Below are 16,673 nucleotides of genomic sequence, written 5' to 3'. Positions count from 1 at the left end.
CAAAAAATGTTTCATTGGGCCCCGGTCTTTGAACCTATGTGCTAGCGGAGCGTCTCCGCAGCGGGGAATATCTGCAACCTTTTACGTCTGTCACCTCCACTTCGGGTTGGAATCAGGCTTTGATATTGGACAAGGGCGACGACCTGGAGCTCCACCAAGGCCGCAAGTGTCTTATCTAACATCATTCTCCAGGTTGGAAAAGTCTGGGCCATGTTGGAAAATACGGAAATGAGCCGGAGCCGGGGCGTGGGGGTCCACCTGGCATTTCTGGCCCCTCCTGTCGGCGCCGATGAACCGGCGCAGGGCAAGAAGGCCGAAATCGCAACCCCCGAGGTCGGTCGGCTTTGAGGCCTCCGAGAGCCGTTCGAGGGCCGGACACGGGTCCGTCTACAGCCGGAACGTCGCACAACGTAGTGTTGCAGTAGCATTGCACACCGCCTGTCTCTGAAGTGAATGACCACCAGCTCGATCATTTGCAGAAAGGGATTTTATCGTATTACCGCTACATCGTGGTTGCGCCCGCTAGAGGAGTAGCACTACAGTAGCTCCGATTTTCGGAGCAATGAGACCCGAACTAACACTTCAAGTCTGAGTCAAGCAATTGTCTGACAGGCCTGAATTTTGGTTTTCAATCAGTCGATCCTCTTAAATGTATTCAATCGCCACCTTCTTTGCAAATTTGCAGACCATGGTTTTAAGATTGCCTGACTGCATTGGCTTTAAAACCTCTAACGACTGCATGTGCAGTCCCCCCTGCTAAGTCTCGCGAGTACATACACCCGTCTAGAGTCTACGGCGTCATTATCGATCGCCGAATGCATTCATCTAGTCTTCCAATCGTACTCTAAGCTCCAGGCGTATGCGACGCGGTAAACATCTTCTTCATGCCACCACTTGCCAATGATTTGCATGCTCACCGGCAGTTTTGTTCCCGAACCTTTCAGAGGACCTTCCTCAATCGGAAGCATACCAATCGGCATAGCGAGGACCGGATGGCCTGATTGATTGAAAGGGGCGGTGTTAGCAGTGAGTCCGACTTGCTTTCCAATCTTCTCGAGCGGGGACGCGTCATAGGGAGTATGGAAATTGGCAACGTAGGGTAAGTTCGGCGTCACCAAAATATCAAACTCTCGCAGAGCATTGTCATAGTCGTCTCGTAGCTTTCTGCTGAGATTCGTCGCCTTTCCAAGCAACCCTGGGAACGCTGCTTGCGCGTAGACCCCGTTGAGATAGATGTTCTTTGACGAAACGTATGCGTTATCCCACTGTTTCTGCGTAAGGTCCTGAAACTTGTCCGCCAAGCCGGTCATGATGTGGCCTCTCCTGCCAAATGCAAGATTTCTCTTCGCCAGGTAACCTCCACTCTTGCTGATAGCAGTCCAAACGGCTGCTCCCTTGGAGTGAAAGGGAATTGAAATTTCATCTACGGTCGCCCCAAGATTTTTAAAACCTTGGATCGCAGCCTCGACACATGCCTTGACGCGAGGTTCCACTGACGGCTGGTTCATACCTTCTATCAAGATGCCGATCTTGACACCGGACAGATCTTTCGGGGTTTCCAGCTTCGTCAAGTTATCATAGTACTTGGGAACGTTGTCTGGGTTCGGTGCTGCGAACGATCTGTCGTCAATGTTGTCGTTGCCCGCAATGACCTGAAGCATCAACGCGTTGTCGAGAAGTGTTCGTGTCATGGGGCCGACATGGTCATTGGTAGGCTCATTTGAGCCGCAACCGGTGTAGGGCACAAGTCCAAAGGTCGGCTTCAGCCCATAGAGACCGCACCATCCGGCAGGGACACGTATTGAACCGCCTTGGTCAGCGCCAAGAGCCATATCCACGTCTCCGTTGGCTACGAGTGCCCCTGAGCCACTTGAGCTTCCCCCGCTGCTGTAGCCTTTGGCATAGGGGTTATGTACATGCCCGGTTGAGGAAGAGCTGCTCGTAGCGGAATGACACATATTCTCGCACACGGACTTTCCAGCAATGATTGCGCCGGATTCTAGCAGCCTTGCCACACACGTTGCGTCGGTGTTCTAGTTAGGTTAGTATAATTGATGAGAATACTGGTGAGTCATATTGATTTGACTTACTGGAACGTAGTCTCTAACAAAGTTGGTACCAAGAAGCATCGGAACGCCCTTGACTGCGATGTTGTCTTTGATGGCTATCGTTTTACCTGCCAGCAATCCCCCGCTTTTGGTCTTGTCCTCTACTCGGCACCTCCAAGCCCAAGCACCCAAAGGATTCTCCGAGACAACCGGTAATCGAATTCCCTCCCTTGGGAATCTTTCCTCATCTACTGGAGGCACATAATCTGCGACGTAAATCGTCATTAGTATGTCTTCAACTAAGGTCGGGACACGAAACCTACCAGGGAGTGACATAAGACCCACTACAGACTCGTGGAACACGGCTAGAAGCCTCTGATATTCATCCTTTTCTTCCGGTTTGATCGTAACGCCAAGTGCTCGCAGGCTGTCGTCCAGGACTCCTGCTGTCACTGGGTTTGCCTTTTCTACTTCCAGCGAGAAGACAGACATGTTGTCAATATAGTTCCAAGGGAACCAAGATTTGTAAGATTTCACACTCAGCCGGGCAATAAACTTTACACATGAGTTATGGTCTGTCGCAGATTGTGCATCTATCAAGGCGTCAAGTGTAGGTTATTATGCCTGGCTTGAATCGCGGAAAACGTACCAAGATAGGTAAGTCCACATCAGCATCGTTGGCCAACCTGCCTATCTCCATCGGCCTAATTAGAAATGACTTATCTTAGCGCTTTCGGGCGTCCGAAATTACATGCAAGTTATCAAGCGATCGGAGGTAATGAACCGGCAGTAAAACGCATCTTAGGTGCTTACTGCGGTAGGCATTCCCCGCCATCGCCTTATCTCGTGAAGGATCTCCCCACCATCAGGAATACCCCGCTTGGTATCAAGCATATCGCGATAACGCCTGATTGGCCTCGGTGAATATACCTTAATCGAAGAGCATTTCCTTGAGCTGGATGTATATCATGGCTGCGCCTTTATGCATTCATGTTTCTTTCAAAATGTTATGTGCCAGTTCAAATAACTAGTAAAAGCGACTGTTTCACATTCTCTCTCGTGACTGGAATCCATCATCAACAACCCGATTAATCTTTACACTTAACAAAATGGTTCATGTCGAAGAAAGCTTGCAGATACCCCGGGACTTTGAGGGTGAGTCTGTTGTTACTTTCAGCGTAGTCGCGATTACTGATACAATAACCCTTAGGTTTCGGCGAGGAGGGCTTCGATCCAAAATGGCCAGATGGTGCCCGTATCGCGGTTTCTTTCGTCCTCAACTATGAGTAGGTTTGGTTATCACCAACTCGATGATATTGTCACTAAACATGATTAGGGAAGGCGGAGAACGAAGCACATTGGACGGAGACCCTTTCTCAGAACCTTACTTATGGGAGAAAGGCGCATCCGGTGGCTACAAAGAAGGCGCCAGGTACCTCAATGCTGAGCAAGACTTTGAGTATGGCAGTCGCTCAGCCTCTTGGCGTCTTATCCGTCTCTTCAAAGAGTTTGGCTGGAGCTTCACTACTTACGCTGTAGCGCACGCGCTCAAGCGTAACCCAACCTTTGCAAAGGCGCTGGTCCGAGACGGGCACGAAATCGCTTGCCACGGACTCAGATGGCTGGATATCTGGAACTATTCACTCGAGGAGGACAAGGAATACATCAAACAGAACATCCTGATGCTGAAGGAAGTATCAGGTGAGATGCCTGTCGGCGCTTACTTTGGCCGTGGTACACCCAATACCCCCTCGCTATTCCCGGAAGTATGGAAGAGTCTTGGAGGAGAGTTTCTCTGGTCTTCTGAATGCTACAACGATGATGTTCCTTACTGGCTCGACTTACCATGGGAGAAGGAGTTGCCAGAGGAGAAGCGAGAAGGCATGCTGCTTATCCCCTACAATTATGATTGCAACGATGGAAAATTTCACATGTCGCCCGGCTTTGGCAGCTCTGTTGCGGAGACGTATGAGCAGTATTTGAAGAACACCTTTGATTGCTTGTACAGAGAGGGCGGCAAGCTGATGAACATTCCATTGCATACACGTATCATTGGCAAACCAGGCAGATCGGAGGCTTTGATGAAGTTCATGAAGTACATTGCGGAAAAAGAAGGAGTTTGGGTTACAACGAGACGAGATATCGCCAAACACATGAGAGCAGAATTTCCATACGAGCCAAACAGGAAGTGGATGAAGGGCAAATGAATCTAATGTATGTAGTCAATATCAAACTGTTTGACCGTGTGAGCCTTCTCAGGCTCATTGGAATCGAGAACTAGCTCGGGGTCAGAACCAATAGACGTAGACTAGCCGAAACAAATGGTATAACGCGAATAATCGTCGCGCAATAGGTTGTCGACCAAACACCGCTTGTTGTTAGGATTCTCAGATTTCGGCCAGAAAGCACCCTGTCGAGACGGTCGAATGCCGAAAACGGCCAGTTGACACAAATATGGTCGGAACCTCCGATCGGAGGTGACTGTCCATAGAATCGGATGTTGTCCGAAGAGACTAGCCCTGCACGGATTAGTCCCAACAATCAACTGCGCTCAGGCGGCATCGGCAAATTTCAGGAGGATCCGACAAGTATGTAAATCGGATCTCCGCCCCTATCATCCGAACGAAGTTTTTGGGCAGCGCAACAAACCTTGGCATTGAAGGACGGGCATGACGTCCGAAACTCAGAACTCGGTATCACCGCCCCTGGCCACGCCCGGGGCTGTAGCTGTGAACCCCCGGAAGAGGGGCAGGACTGCATGTACGAGATGCAAAAGTCGTAAGCAGAAGGTGCTTACCCAGAGCCAATCAAGATTGCACGCAGGACGTTTTCCTCTGATTCTAGGTCCAGTGTGACGACCAATATCCTATTTGCTCCAATTGTCGTAAATCAGGAGCACAGTGTGATAAGACAGATGTCTCCGACGATGCTTCATCGATTGCGTAAGTAGTTGGTCCTTCGATACCGATCAAGTTGACAAGTTTCGATCGAATGTATGTAGACTGAACTCCGATGCAGATACACACGAGCTCTCGAAGAGCGAGTAGCTTTCTTGGAGAACAAGCTAGCCCAAGTCCCTACCCCAGAAGCAACCACAACTCCAAGGGAAACCGCAAGCAACTACTCGGTTCCGTCGGGTAGAGACAAAAATGCCCTCAGTGACGTTGTAGCACACGTCTCGCTAGGAAACTTCGAGGCGCCGGCTTATGTTGGACCCTCGTCTGGACTATCCCTAGCCCTGAATCTTGGCGAGATGGTTCAAGCGACTGTCTGGAATAAGATGTTGCCAGACATACAGGATGGCACTACAGGCAATCAAGCTAACTGCATCAATCCCAGTCCGAGATGCATCACAGTGGAAGATCTTTTGGCTCATAGTGTCAAGGAACCTCCAAGTGATGAGCAGGGTTCTCAAATGCTCAAAGCGTACACGTCTCAGCTGCACTCCAAGTACCCTTTCCTGGAGCCAGAGGAGTTGTGGAAATTGCATAGCGAGAGAATGACTCTGGCTGCTAAACCAACACAAACTCTTACAAGGATTGAACGCTTCGGTATCTTCAAGTTGTACCTTGTATACGCTATGGGGGCAACTTTAGTGCAATTGACGCAAAGGGGGCCAGTGTTATCTCCAGAGGTATGCTTTTGACACCATTATTAAGTACCTTAAGTTTGAGATTGTTGACATCATTCCTGAAGGCTCTCTATATCACTGCTTTACAGCATATCTCAGCAGCCAGAGAGTCGAGAACAGTTCAGAACATCGAGGCAATGACGTTACTCGTGATGTTCCATCTTCGGTCAACATCTAGTCATGGGCTGTGGTACATGATTGGCCTAGCAATGAGAACATCAATCGATCTCGGCTTACATCGTGCGGCACATGAACAAAATCTTGATGGTCCTATCGTTCAAAGAAGACGCAGGCTTTTTTGGTCTGTCTATTCTCTTGAAAGAACCATAGCAGTGTCGCTGGGTCGGCCTTTAAGCATCGCAGATAACCAGATCGACGTTGAGCTTCCGAATACCATCATCAACGGGAGCCCATCTGCTTCGGTCCTTGTCGGGAACGACATCACTCTGGCACTTGTTCTTTTTAAGCTTCGCAGAATCGAGTCCAAAATTCATCACTCGGTCTATCGTACGGACAAGACTTTGGACGCACTCCGGCCCAAACTAGACCGGCTGCATCAGCAACTCAAATCCTGGCGGGACTCTCTGACGGATTGGATTCCTGCAGGTCATCCAGATCTGAACTATGCGCTTCTGCTCTATAATCGTGCGCTCCGTCTTCTGATACAGCCGTTTTTGCCGATACTACCAGCAACAGACCCGTTCTACGGACTGTGCATGCGAGCCGCAGGTGACATATGCCAAGCACATAAGAGATTGCATCAGACGCTAGACTACGGCCACAGCTTCATCGCAGTCCAAACAGTCTTTGTTGCAGGAGTCACTCTCGTGTATGGAATCTGGACCCAGGGTAATGCCCTTTGGTCGGTGGCTGTGTCAAACGATATCAGAGCTTGCTCCCTAGTGCTCTTCGTCATGAGCGAGAGGGCTCCCTGGGTACGTAAGTACCGAGACGCATTCGAGGTGCTTGTCAATGCAGCCATGGAAAAGCTTCAGGACAACGAGGCTGGCCTTGCTGAGATGGCCTCGGCCCAAATGAGAGCCGGCAAAGCACCGGGTGCGGCTGATAGCCGTGGAGTACAAAATCCTGACCTCAGTGGGAACGAGACCACGACGCGTCCGATTGATAGCACTTACAATCAATTCTTGATGTCTGAAGACGGTGGAATAGCGCTTGGGGAGTTTGAGGGCGCTTGGCCGATGGTTGCAGAGCTTGCAAATTGGATCGATCAGGACACAGAAGGTGCAAGTCCTGTCTGGATGCCGAATTTTGAGTTACTACAGAGTCTTTCAGGCACTTGGAACGAATAGAGCATTTGAATCGAATCAAATCTAAAAAAGGTTCTCTTTGAATTGGAATACAATGGAAGTACTGTCTGGTCCCTTGCATTTAGCAGAAGATATCTTTTCTGGGAAAAGGTTGTCGAAACCTTTCACCAGTTGGGGCAAATTTCAACGGTGATTTTATGGTGATAAGACAAGTAATCGAAGACTCTTGATAATTCCATTAAGAAGTTAGACCAGTTTGTTTGGAAGACGCGAAAATCTGACGAAATGAAACGTACAAAATTTGTTATCCAAGTAAGTAGTATTTGACCACACCTTATTCTAAACCGTATACTTCTCGCTGATAGACTCAGCGCCGGCGCTCTTCCCCGTAGTCTGCTTGACTTCAGTCTCCTCAACGGCATAAAAGACTCCACGAATAGTATCAACACTCTCTCCGGGAAAGAAACCCTCTGATGGCGCCATGCTCTCAAAGCCCGTGCTTAGCTCTGACTCCAGCTCTTGTGGATAAACCGGAATGGGCCAGATAGAACAAGCTACGAAGTAGACTAGCGAACCCATTGCGAGAGAAAGTAGGAAACCGAGCTTATACATGTTCTTGCTTGCCTGGTTAACGGAGTCGGGGTCAAGATTTCCAGCAATGCCGTGTACAGTGAACGCAACGCCAGCAACCCATGCGGCGACCGCGCGCAAATTCCAACCTTTGTAGTACGTGTAAGGAGCGCCTTCTACTTTTGTGTACAAACTTGGAACGTGGAAGTTTCCTCGACGGATGATCCAGTAGTCTACAACCATGATCTGAAGATTCATTAATACGACGGGGAGTTCTTGTAGGGATAAAGACTACTTGTACTTACACCACAGGTCGGCATCAAGAAAACGGTGTATGACCCCAAGAAAGTGAGAAAGGAACTGGCACTGGCGATAAGTTTCCACGGTACACAAAGGGGTGCAAGCAGAGCACATATCACCTGACCCCTGACAATGTTGATATACCTCGGCCACAGCCCGCTGGTATCAGCACCGACAGGCAGGGAATTTGAGCCGGCATTGGTCGCGATAATCGCCAAAATCATGCCCTGATACACCGATTAGCAAACCGAAAACCGCTCTGAACGATGTTCATCTTACCGTGGAAGCGAAGAACATCCCAGCGCGGGCTCCAGGACCCCAGTACTCAGTCAAGATAGCGTTGTAGAGATCCCAGACGTTCCAATAGCTCTTGCCAAGAACACCAGCAGCCGCACTAGTTGTGGCACAGCTCAGAAACATGACGAGCACCTTACTGACCAGGATACCAATGGCTTGTGACCAGGTTGCCTGTGCTGGACGTGTAGCGTACCGAGCGACATCAGGTTGGTTGACCAGGATCGGGCAGAGGGCCGCCATGACGCTGTTAATAGCTTGGATCATGGGCCACACAAGTGCCGCGCCGCTTAGAGACTTTGCTCCAAAGTTAAAACCACCCAGGCTCCCTCCATTCGCATGTACTGCCCATCCTAGGACGCCGACTAGACCTGCAGTTGTAGCCACGGACTTCACCACAAATAGGTGTCGAAGAATAGTCGGATGGATGAACATCACCGGAAACTGCATGATCCAGAAGATGAAGAATGCCAACAGGTTCTTGGAAGTGATCCCCGCGCTTGTCGGGAGGCGGTTAGTAATATTATCCCACCCGGAGCCGAATATGGCCCTGAGGGCCACTGAAGTGAGCATACCGCCATAGAATGACTGAGTTGCGAAGTAGATGACGGCGACGGAGGCGCGTACGACTATAAATAGTTTTGCACCGCTAACACCGGCAGCAGCGCGAACGTAAACTGGGAATCCAACATGATAGCAAGTTGCACCGCGGGAGTTGAGGATAACCACAACGCTGAGGATAGCGGAGCCGATCACGGCTGCAATCATGCCGTGCCACCATTGCTGCGCATTGATTGTAAGAGACTCCTCATAGTATAATGTACGGTAGAGACTAGACTCAACATACTAAGCCAATTGAGATGAGAGTTGCTCCAAGATTGTAAGAGCCTGGAGAAAATGTCTGGGTCAAGTAGTACGTGAAGAAGTGTAAAGCTGTCCAACTTCGATGCTCTTCAGAGAAAAATTAGCTATTTGCTCATTGTGTCGAAAAGCTTTCAAATGACAACTGACCTGAAGGAGTAGGTAGCAAATCTTCGTTGAAGTACGCCGTCCCCTCTTCGGGATATTCTTTGGTTTGGATGAATTGCTTGAACTCGTGCCGGGACGAGCAAGCTCTTGTGAGCCTCGTCAAAAACATCATCGCTCAGTGTAAATTGTTTAAATAATTCCAGATACACTTGTTGTGCCTTTCGACCAGTACTATCAACACACCTTACGAAGTTTCATGTCAAGTTGCGATTTATCTCCGTCATTACTTTATTTATCAAGTTGAGGTTGTATTTCGTTATCATGACTGAAAGCTGCCTTTCCCTTGATGCCGCTATCTCATCTCCATCTCAACCTTTCGATAAGAAGTAGCTTAGCTGTCAAATTGGCACATTCTATCGACCAGACGAGCGAATACTTTCTGATAACATGGTCTCCAGGTGAGCGAATCATGCGGGATAAATAGCGTCGGACATCCGCCGAGAATGATAAGCGAGCCACATTGGCGACCAGCCGACGGCATCGGACGTTCCGACCAGCAACGACTTTTGTGGAGTCCATCGCTTCAAAACTTGCCGAAATCCCTTGTTGGTCTGGCCTAGCCATGACGCACCCATTTTTTCAATAGTCAACGTTGAATTCGCCCCCCTTCAACTTTTCAGCCCAGTTTTTTCGCTGCCGAACCCGGAGCCGAGATGAGGCCGATTGACCAATCTTTGACGGCGGTGATCCGAGTCTTGGCTCCTCCGGACGCTGGTATCCGCTCTCAACGTCGGATTGTCTCACGAAAAGTTTTCATGCGCTGGTTCTTTTACTCATAGTTTCAGCCGCATATTCTCTTGGAGCTTCCTAATCACTCGGCCATACTTTACGCTGATATTCTTGCCATCGAAATTGTTGTACTTTGTCCCAAGCGATCGACTACCCAGGGTTGCAGCATGAGGGGCGATCAGGAAACAACCAAGGCCGAAAAGGCTCTCCACGACCAGACAAACATCTTACCTTTGAAGAAACTCCTAGTTGTCTTTGCAACCCTTGCAGTGACTTTATTAGTCTCATTCATCGACCAGAATGGCATCAGTATCACTTTGCCAACGATTGCTGCGGACCTCAACGCGGAGGATACGATATCATGGGCGGGTACGTCATCGCTCATCGCCAACACGACATTTCAGATGCTCTACGGGCGTTTCTCAGATATTTTCGGCCGAAAAGCCGTATTCCTGAGTGCCATCGGTCTTTTGTCAATTGCAGACTTGCTCTGTGGGCTTTCACAGAATGCGACAATGTTTTACATCTTCCGTGGCGTTGCGGGCATCGGCGGAGGCGGTATCACGAATCTCGCCATGATCATTGTCTCCGATGTCGTTACTTTGGAACAAAGAGGCAAGTATCAAGGAATCTTGGGCTCGATGGTTGGTCTTGGAAATGTTCTCGGCCCTTTTCTTGCTGCCGCCTTTGTTGAGAGGGCAACATGGAGAGCGTTCTTTTGGATGCTCTCACCCCTCGGTGTTATCGTCGGTATCATCTCATACTTCTTCCTGCCATCTAAGCCTCCAGATGACGACTTCATGAAGAGTGTCAGAAAGATCGACTATGCAGGCTCATTCACCTCGTCGGCCGGCGTTATTTTGCTGCTTATTCCCATCTCTGGAGGTAAGTTATTCCTCGGCTCGATCCCGTGCATTGATAGAGCAAAAGCTGATTAAGTCTGCCAGGTGGCGCATATTTTCCATGGAATTCAGCAATGGTTATCAGCATGTTGACAATAGGGGCGCTTGCTCTTGTGTCTTTTGTCATTGTGGAGTGGAAGTTCGCCAAGCTTCCGATGATGCCAGGTAATATTCGTCCACAAGAAAGATGTCCCCGAGTGCTAGCTAACAATACACAGTTCCCATCTTCAAGAACAAGGTTGTTGTTGTCCTCTTGGCACAGTCATTTCTGTTCGGAGCAGCGTACCAAGGATATCTCTACTACATCCCGCTGTATCTCCAGAACGCTCATCAATTCTCGGTCATTCATTCGGCGGGAATCTATGTTTCCTTAGTTGTTTGTCAATCCGTATTCTCAATCATCTCGGGACAGTACATATCGAGAACTCAGCGGTATGGAGAAGTGATCTGGGCAGGCTTTGGCCTCTGGACACTGTGAGTCGAGGGCTTTCCCGATCTCGGCTACTACGTTTGCATCTATCTGACAAATGACATAGAGGAGCTGGTCTCACACTTATTTTCGACCGAAATACCAAGCCTGGAATCATCGTAATTCCTCTGCTGATCATCGGCATTGGTGTCGGATTCATCTTCCAGCCAACGCTGGTGGCCCTGCAGGCGCACTCCATCAAGTCTCGCCGGGCAGTCATCACCTCAAATCGCAACTTTTTTCGATGTGCCGGTGGTGCTTGCGGATTAGCCGTCTCCGCGGCAGTGCTTCAAGCAACTTTGCGAGCAAACTTGCCTTCAGGCTTCAAGGACCTCGCCAGCAGTACTTACTCGATACCGCAACTGAATGAGCAAGATAAGTCCGCGGTCCTCGACGCATACATGGCGGCAAGTCGAGCAGTTTTCATTCTTCAGATACCACTGATTGGGTTGTGCTTGGTGGGCTGTCTGTTGATCAAAGACAGAGGCTTGCATCCGATCGAGGAGGCGAAGCCAGATGACACGTTCAGTGAGAGTAGGGATGAAGAAATGGGACACCCGAGTGAGAAAAGCTCACATGATGGCAACCACGACAGCCACGAGCAAGTGCTGGCACAGCGCACCAGCGCACCACAGCAACAACCCGGGAGGACGTGAGACTGCATGATCATTGCAAGGTGGAGAGAAAAGATGAGATCGGGATAAAATGCGAACTACTAGATGACGACTAATGTGGAATGATAGACTAATAGACGGAGGATTGGAGATGAACGTAAGAATACGCGTCGGCTATCAAAACTCATCGCTGATTGGACACCTATAAATGATCCAAAGTGTGGGCAAATCAGCCGCTTTCACAACGACGCCACTTTTCTGTCTCACGGTGTCAGTCGCCTCTTGAGTGTCGGCGGAAGGCCAACTCCGATCGGGCCTGGCGGGGGAGCGTAAGAAGAGTTGCTCGAACGGCAATGAATCAGTATCCACCCGGATGCGCGGCGACACACACAGCTTCGGTATGAACACCGATGTGGCTCTTCACAAAATCCTCAACATCTTGGCATGAGCTGCCCTTCAGCAGCCCCTTGCTGAGAAACAAGGTACCTCACCCTACTAAGTTGAGTACCTGGGTTACCTGAAGGAATTATGCAGCCACAAATGCCCGTCTATCCGTACTCCTCGCAGTCAGTTGATTGTCTCACTACGTTGATTGCCTCAGTACCTACCTAGCCAGTCAAATAGCCATATCTCGGCAGCACAGTTGCTTGACGTTGAAGGTGATTAGAGACATGTTTGTGAGCTTTCGGAGCAATTCCGCTGCACCCAACACATCAGCGGGCGTCAGCCGTGCCAGCTAGATCCCTTCGAGTCATGACAAACCCACACCACGGAATCGGTTCGTAAAAGAAACTACCATGTTTGGGAACGAGCTAGGGCGCACAATTTCATGTGTGGATAATGAGGTGAGCACGAGGCACGAGAACAAGAAATGCATGACTAGATTGTCCGAGCCGGACAACTTGTGTCTAACGTGGAACGGGAACAACACCGCGTTGGGCCGCGGCCCGTAATATGGGTGGAGATCGTGGATTTCCCCATGCATTCTCCACGATTCCTCCACGTATTGAACAATTGTGCCAGCCTCGGTGGGGGTCGTGCCAGACGTGGGGGATGAACCGCCAACGCCAGACGTGGAGGGCATACCCGGTGACCCCAATCCTTGAGGCCTGGTGGATCGTATTGTTACACATGTACCGCTGCATGGCAGAGCTTCACGATGCGGGGGCCATTGTTAAGAATGGGATGAATCATGAATGATTGTATGTGCTTCATGACTGCTTGAACTGTATTGAGTTCTATCACGACCAGCTTCGAATCATCTGAACACTATTGAGCCATTCCCGTCCTCTAGTACATCATGGCTAAGATTGCGTCCGTGCGGTATTACCGCGTAAAGCCTCGTTGGCTCATGGTGAAAATCACCGACGAGAATGGCGAGTATGGTTGGGGCGAGGCAACGCTCGAGGGTCATGATCTGGCTGTTGAGGGCTGTCTTGAGGAGATGATCCCTAGGATAGTCGGTCTTGAAGCAGGGTAAAGTATTCAACTTAATTTTCGTAAGACTTTGTCTGACTTCTGCCCAGCAACATTGAGCACATTTGGCAAACATTCTGGCGCCATGGCTTCTATCGAGGAGGCCCCGTCTTCATGTCAGCAATGTCAGGCATTGACATTGCGTTGTGGGATCTGAAAGGTGTGTGCAATATTCTACACGAAGACTCCACATAGCCGAGAAAAATGTCTAATTAGTCATGATCTATAGGTCGCAACCTGAAAGTTCCCATTTACGAGCTACTGGGCGGCCAGGTCCGCAACAAGGTTCAAGTGTACTGCTGGATTGGGGGCGACAGACCATCAGATGTTGAGGCCGCAGCGTAAGTATCCCGATATTCGGCAGGAAGTTACGATACTAATAATCCGTTCAGGAAAAAGCGCATTGCTCAAGGTCTGACATGCGTCAAGATGAACGCAACAGAGGACATGAACTGGGTTGACTCTCCCAGAGTCCTGAAAGACACAGTGGAGCGTCTCAAACAGGTCAAGGCTCTTGGTCTCGACGCTGGTCTCGATTTCCACGGCCGCCTGCACAAGGCCATGGCAAAGCAGCTGGCCAGAGCTCTAGAACCATATGAGCCCCTATTCATCGAGGAGCCCCTACTTTGCGAGCACCCGGAAGCCATCAAGCAGCTCTCAAATCAGACGACGATTCCGATAGCTTTTGGTGAGCGTCTTTACACGAGATGGGACATCAAACGCTTCCTAGAGGACGCCAGCGTCGACATCCTTCAACCGGATATTGCTCATGCTGGAGGTATATCCGAAACAAAGCGCATCGCTACAATGGCCGAAGCCTATGATGTGGCAATTGCACCCCACTGCCCCCTTGGTCCCGTCGCCTTTGCGGCAAGCGTACAAGTCGCCTTATCAGCGCCCAACTTTTCTATTCTTGAGATGAGTCTGGGAATGCACTACAATACTGAGGCAGGAGATATCGATCTCTTGACATATCTGAAGAATCCCACGGTGTTCGATATCGAGGGCGGTTATGTAAAAGCGCCGACGGGCTACGGGTTGGGCATTGATATCGACGAGGAGATGGTTATCAAAATTTCCAAAGAGACAGAGCCGTGGCAGTGCAAGGTTTTCCATGGCCCCGACGGCAGCATCAGAGAATGGTAGTTGGGCGGCTCAATGGTTAAAGTTATATTGTAGTTTTAGCAACTGAATTAGTCCAATTGCTGTCATCAGCACTCCTCGATATATGACAGTTATCTGGAAGCGCATTATTTGCCAAATCACTGCCAGTATATCACTTCCAATAGTCCGATCAAGTTGTTCCAAATCATTTCCGTGAGTTCAGTTGTGCTTTGAGCCATTGCTGGAGGGTTTTGCTTACGGTCCTCTTGCCACTCGACATTATTTGACTCTAGAGGTCAGAGCATATCCAACCTCGGGATTATGTGCGTAAATGCATGACATTACACCATCAGAGGATCGGAAAATGTCCGAACCCCCACGCCACATCACACCATGTTCAAACAGAGGAGTTCTTCCTGGCTCCACGCCCATCTGGAATCGAGCGTCAGTCAGACCTGTGGCCAAGCGGGGAAAGCAAGTGCCGTTGTATACAAGACACATCAAGACGTGGGGTTCACTCAGCTCAAGATGCCGTCCCATGAGCAGTGCTTTAGTTTGCAGATCATGTCGATACTATTCTGGACCAGGTGTTACTTTATGTTGTATTCTCACATCTCTACTTGACTAAGTACACAGCTTCAAGTATCATCGGCCCATCCAGCCCCCATCGACAGTAAGCAGCTCTCCCGAAACGTACAAACTCCCCGCCCCCGCAAGGAACACTGTGGCACCCTTGAAGTCATCCGGGGTACCCCATCTTCCCGCGGGGATCCTGGCCAGAATACTTGCCGCCCTCTCCGGATTATTGATCAGCGCCTCATTCATATCTGTTGCAACATACCCAGGCGCAATGGCATTCACGTTAACACCCTGGCTCGCCCACTCGTTGCTCAGCGCTTTGGTCAGCTGTGCTATGCCGCCCTTGGCCGCTGCGTAGGCCGGCACCGTGATGCCTCCCTGGAAGCTGACGAGCGACGCCACGTTGACGATGCTACCACGGTGGCCGTTTATCGAGTTGGGGCTGCGTGTGAGCATGTAAGCGCCAAAGTCTCGGCAAAGAGTCCAGACTGTCTTGAGGTTGACTTGGAGGACCTCGTCCCAGTCGCCCATGGGAAACTTGTGCGCGGGATGTCTGCGTTGAATGCCGGCACAGGTGACTAGAATGCTGACATCGTGGCCATCGGCTAAGATGCGCTTCGACAAGCTCTCCACTTCCTTTTGATTTGAAAGGTCTGCTGTGTAGATGAAGGTTTTTCTGCCCAGAGCCTCGACTTGTGTTTTCGTTTCAGTGTTGCTTTCGTCTCTCTTTCCTTTTGTTAACGTCAAGCTACATATTTACGTGGTCATGCTTTCTTACTTGGATGAGGATGATATCTGATCCTGCTTCTGCAAGTGATACTGCCATGGCCTGGCCAATTCCCCGTGTACCTCCCGTGACCACGGCTGTGCGGCCTTCCAGAGAGAAGAGCTTTTCCAGAATAGTCGGCATAGTTGCGGTTGTCTGAGTAAATGTTGCCAAACAATTTGCAACACTCTTTCCTCCTGGATATTCTTCATATGCTTATTGGAGTTACTACCCTGATGAGCTTCATGGAGATCAAAAGCCCTCGCCCCCCCCCACCCCCCCCCCCCCCCCCCCCCCAACCGACCCCCCCCACCCACCCCCCCCCCCCCCCCGCCGCCCCTCCCCCACGCACCTCACCACCCCCTCCGTCCGACCGATCCCCGTCGCCTCATCACACCCCCCCCCCCCCCCCCCCCCCCCATCTACCTACGACACGTTCATAGACCCCCACGTCGGTGCCCAGTCGTCCCCGCATGATTTGCCGCCAGCTACACTAGATTCGATTGTCGGCTCGAAACGGGTTTCTGCATGGAGCCAAACTCAGGTGATTCGTGCGCCGTCTCGTACGGTAGGATGCGAGTTGAGGTACCTGCGGGGAAAGCTGACTTGAGATGTCAAGCCTTGAGAGAAGAGAGGGGAGCAACCATCAGAGACGCATCAGACCATTTCCGATCAAGTACACACAACCTCTTCGCGGATTCGTGGTCTCGCGTCCGACCCGCTCCCCGCATGAATTACGGGATGGATGGGGGTCAGCCCCGCAGATCCGGACCCGCAGAGCCGCTCGGACGTCGGGCTAGGCCCCGAACAGAAACGCCAGACAAGCCAGATATACATAGAGCCCTCCGTGGGGGTCAGCTCGTTTCCTCTTCCGGGGATAGTCTGGCCTTGTTG

The 16,673-nt window shown here is 50.5% G+C and overlaps 6 protein-coding genes across 6 annotated transcripts; 3 read left to right on the top strand and 3 right to left on the bottom strand.

Annotated features, from left to right (window-relative positions):
- Positions 1-821: 821 nt before the first annotated feature.
- On the bottom strand, positions 822-2,540 carry CABS01_05806 (amidase; the record flags this gene model as incomplete). Its single annotated transcript, XM_060539174.1, has 3 exons — positions 822-2,033; positions 2,091-2,314; positions 2,372-2,540. 3 exons carry the CDS (start codon positions 2,538-2,540, stop codon positions 822-824), a joined length of 1,605 nt encoding a protein of 534 aa, XP_060404569.1.
- Positions 2,541-3,157: 617 nt separating this feature from the next.
- Positions 3,158-6,989, top strand: CABS01_05805 (chitin deacetylase 1; the record flags this gene model as incomplete). The annotated part of the gene is made up of 5 exons (XM_060539173.1): positions 3,158-3,203; positions 3,259-3,334; positions 3,385-4,143; positions 5,067-5,682; positions 5,745-6,989. The coding sequence occupies 5 exons, from the start codon at positions 3,158-3,160 to the stop codon at positions 6,987-6,989; spliced, it is 2,742 nt and encodes a 913-aa protein (XP_060404568.1).
- A 297-nt stretch (positions 6,990-7,286) lies between these two features.
- Positions 7,287-9,252, bottom strand: CABS01_05804 (uncharacterized protein; the record flags this gene model as incomplete). The annotated part of the gene is made up of 5 exons (XM_060539172.1): positions 7,287-7,763; positions 7,823-8,044; positions 8,097-8,894; positions 8,959-9,062; positions 9,123-9,252. The coding sequence occupies 5 exons, from the start codon at positions 9,250-9,252 to the stop codon at positions 7,287-7,289; spliced, it is 1,731 nt and encodes a 576-aa protein (XP_060404567.1).
- Positions 9,253-10,036: 784 nt separating this feature from the next.
- CABS01_05803 (uncharacterized protein) lies at positions 10,037-11,896 on the top strand (the record flags this gene model as incomplete). The annotated part of the gene is made up of 4 exons (XM_060539171.1): positions 10,037-10,754; positions 10,817-10,936; positions 10,990-11,245; positions 11,308-11,896. 4 exons carry the CDS (start codon positions 10,037-10,039, stop codon positions 11,894-11,896), a joined length of 1,683 nt encoding a protein of 560 aa, XP_060404566.1.
- A 1,258-nt stretch (positions 11,897-13,154) lies between these two features.
- CABS01_05802 (galactonate dehydratase) lies at positions 13,155-14,476 on the top strand (the record flags this gene model as incomplete). The annotated part of the gene is made up of 4 exons (XM_060539170.1): positions 13,155-13,330; positions 13,381-13,490; positions 13,560-13,671; positions 13,723-14,476. 4 exons carry the CDS (start codon positions 13,155-13,157, stop codon positions 14,474-14,476), a joined length of 1,152 nt encoding a protein of 383 aa, XP_060404565.1.
- A 603-nt stretch (positions 14,477-15,079) lies between these two features.
- On the bottom strand, positions 15,080-15,923 carry CABS01_05801 (2-deoxy-D-gluconate 3-dehydrogenase; the record flags this gene model as incomplete). Its single annotated transcript, XM_060539169.1, has 2 exons — positions 15,080-15,739; positions 15,792-15,923. The coding sequence occupies 2 exons, from the start codon at positions 15,921-15,923 to the stop codon at positions 15,080-15,082; spliced, it is 792 nt and encodes a 263-aa protein (XP_060404564.1).
- Between the last annotated feature and the right edge of the window lie 750 nt (positions 15,924-16,673).

The sequence above is a fragment of the Colletotrichum abscissum genome, assembly GCF_030869225.1.
Source record: "Colletotrichum abscissum strain IMI 504890 chromosome Unknown Scaffold_12.1, whole genome shotgun sequence".
Taxonomy (NCBI): domain Eukaryota; kingdom Fungi; phylum Ascomycota; class Sordariomycetes; order Glomerellales; family Glomerellaceae; genus Colletotrichum; species Colletotrichum abscissum.
The sequence above is the reverse complement of the archived record's forward strand: the minus strand, read 5'-3'. Positions and strand labels throughout refer to the sequence as shown.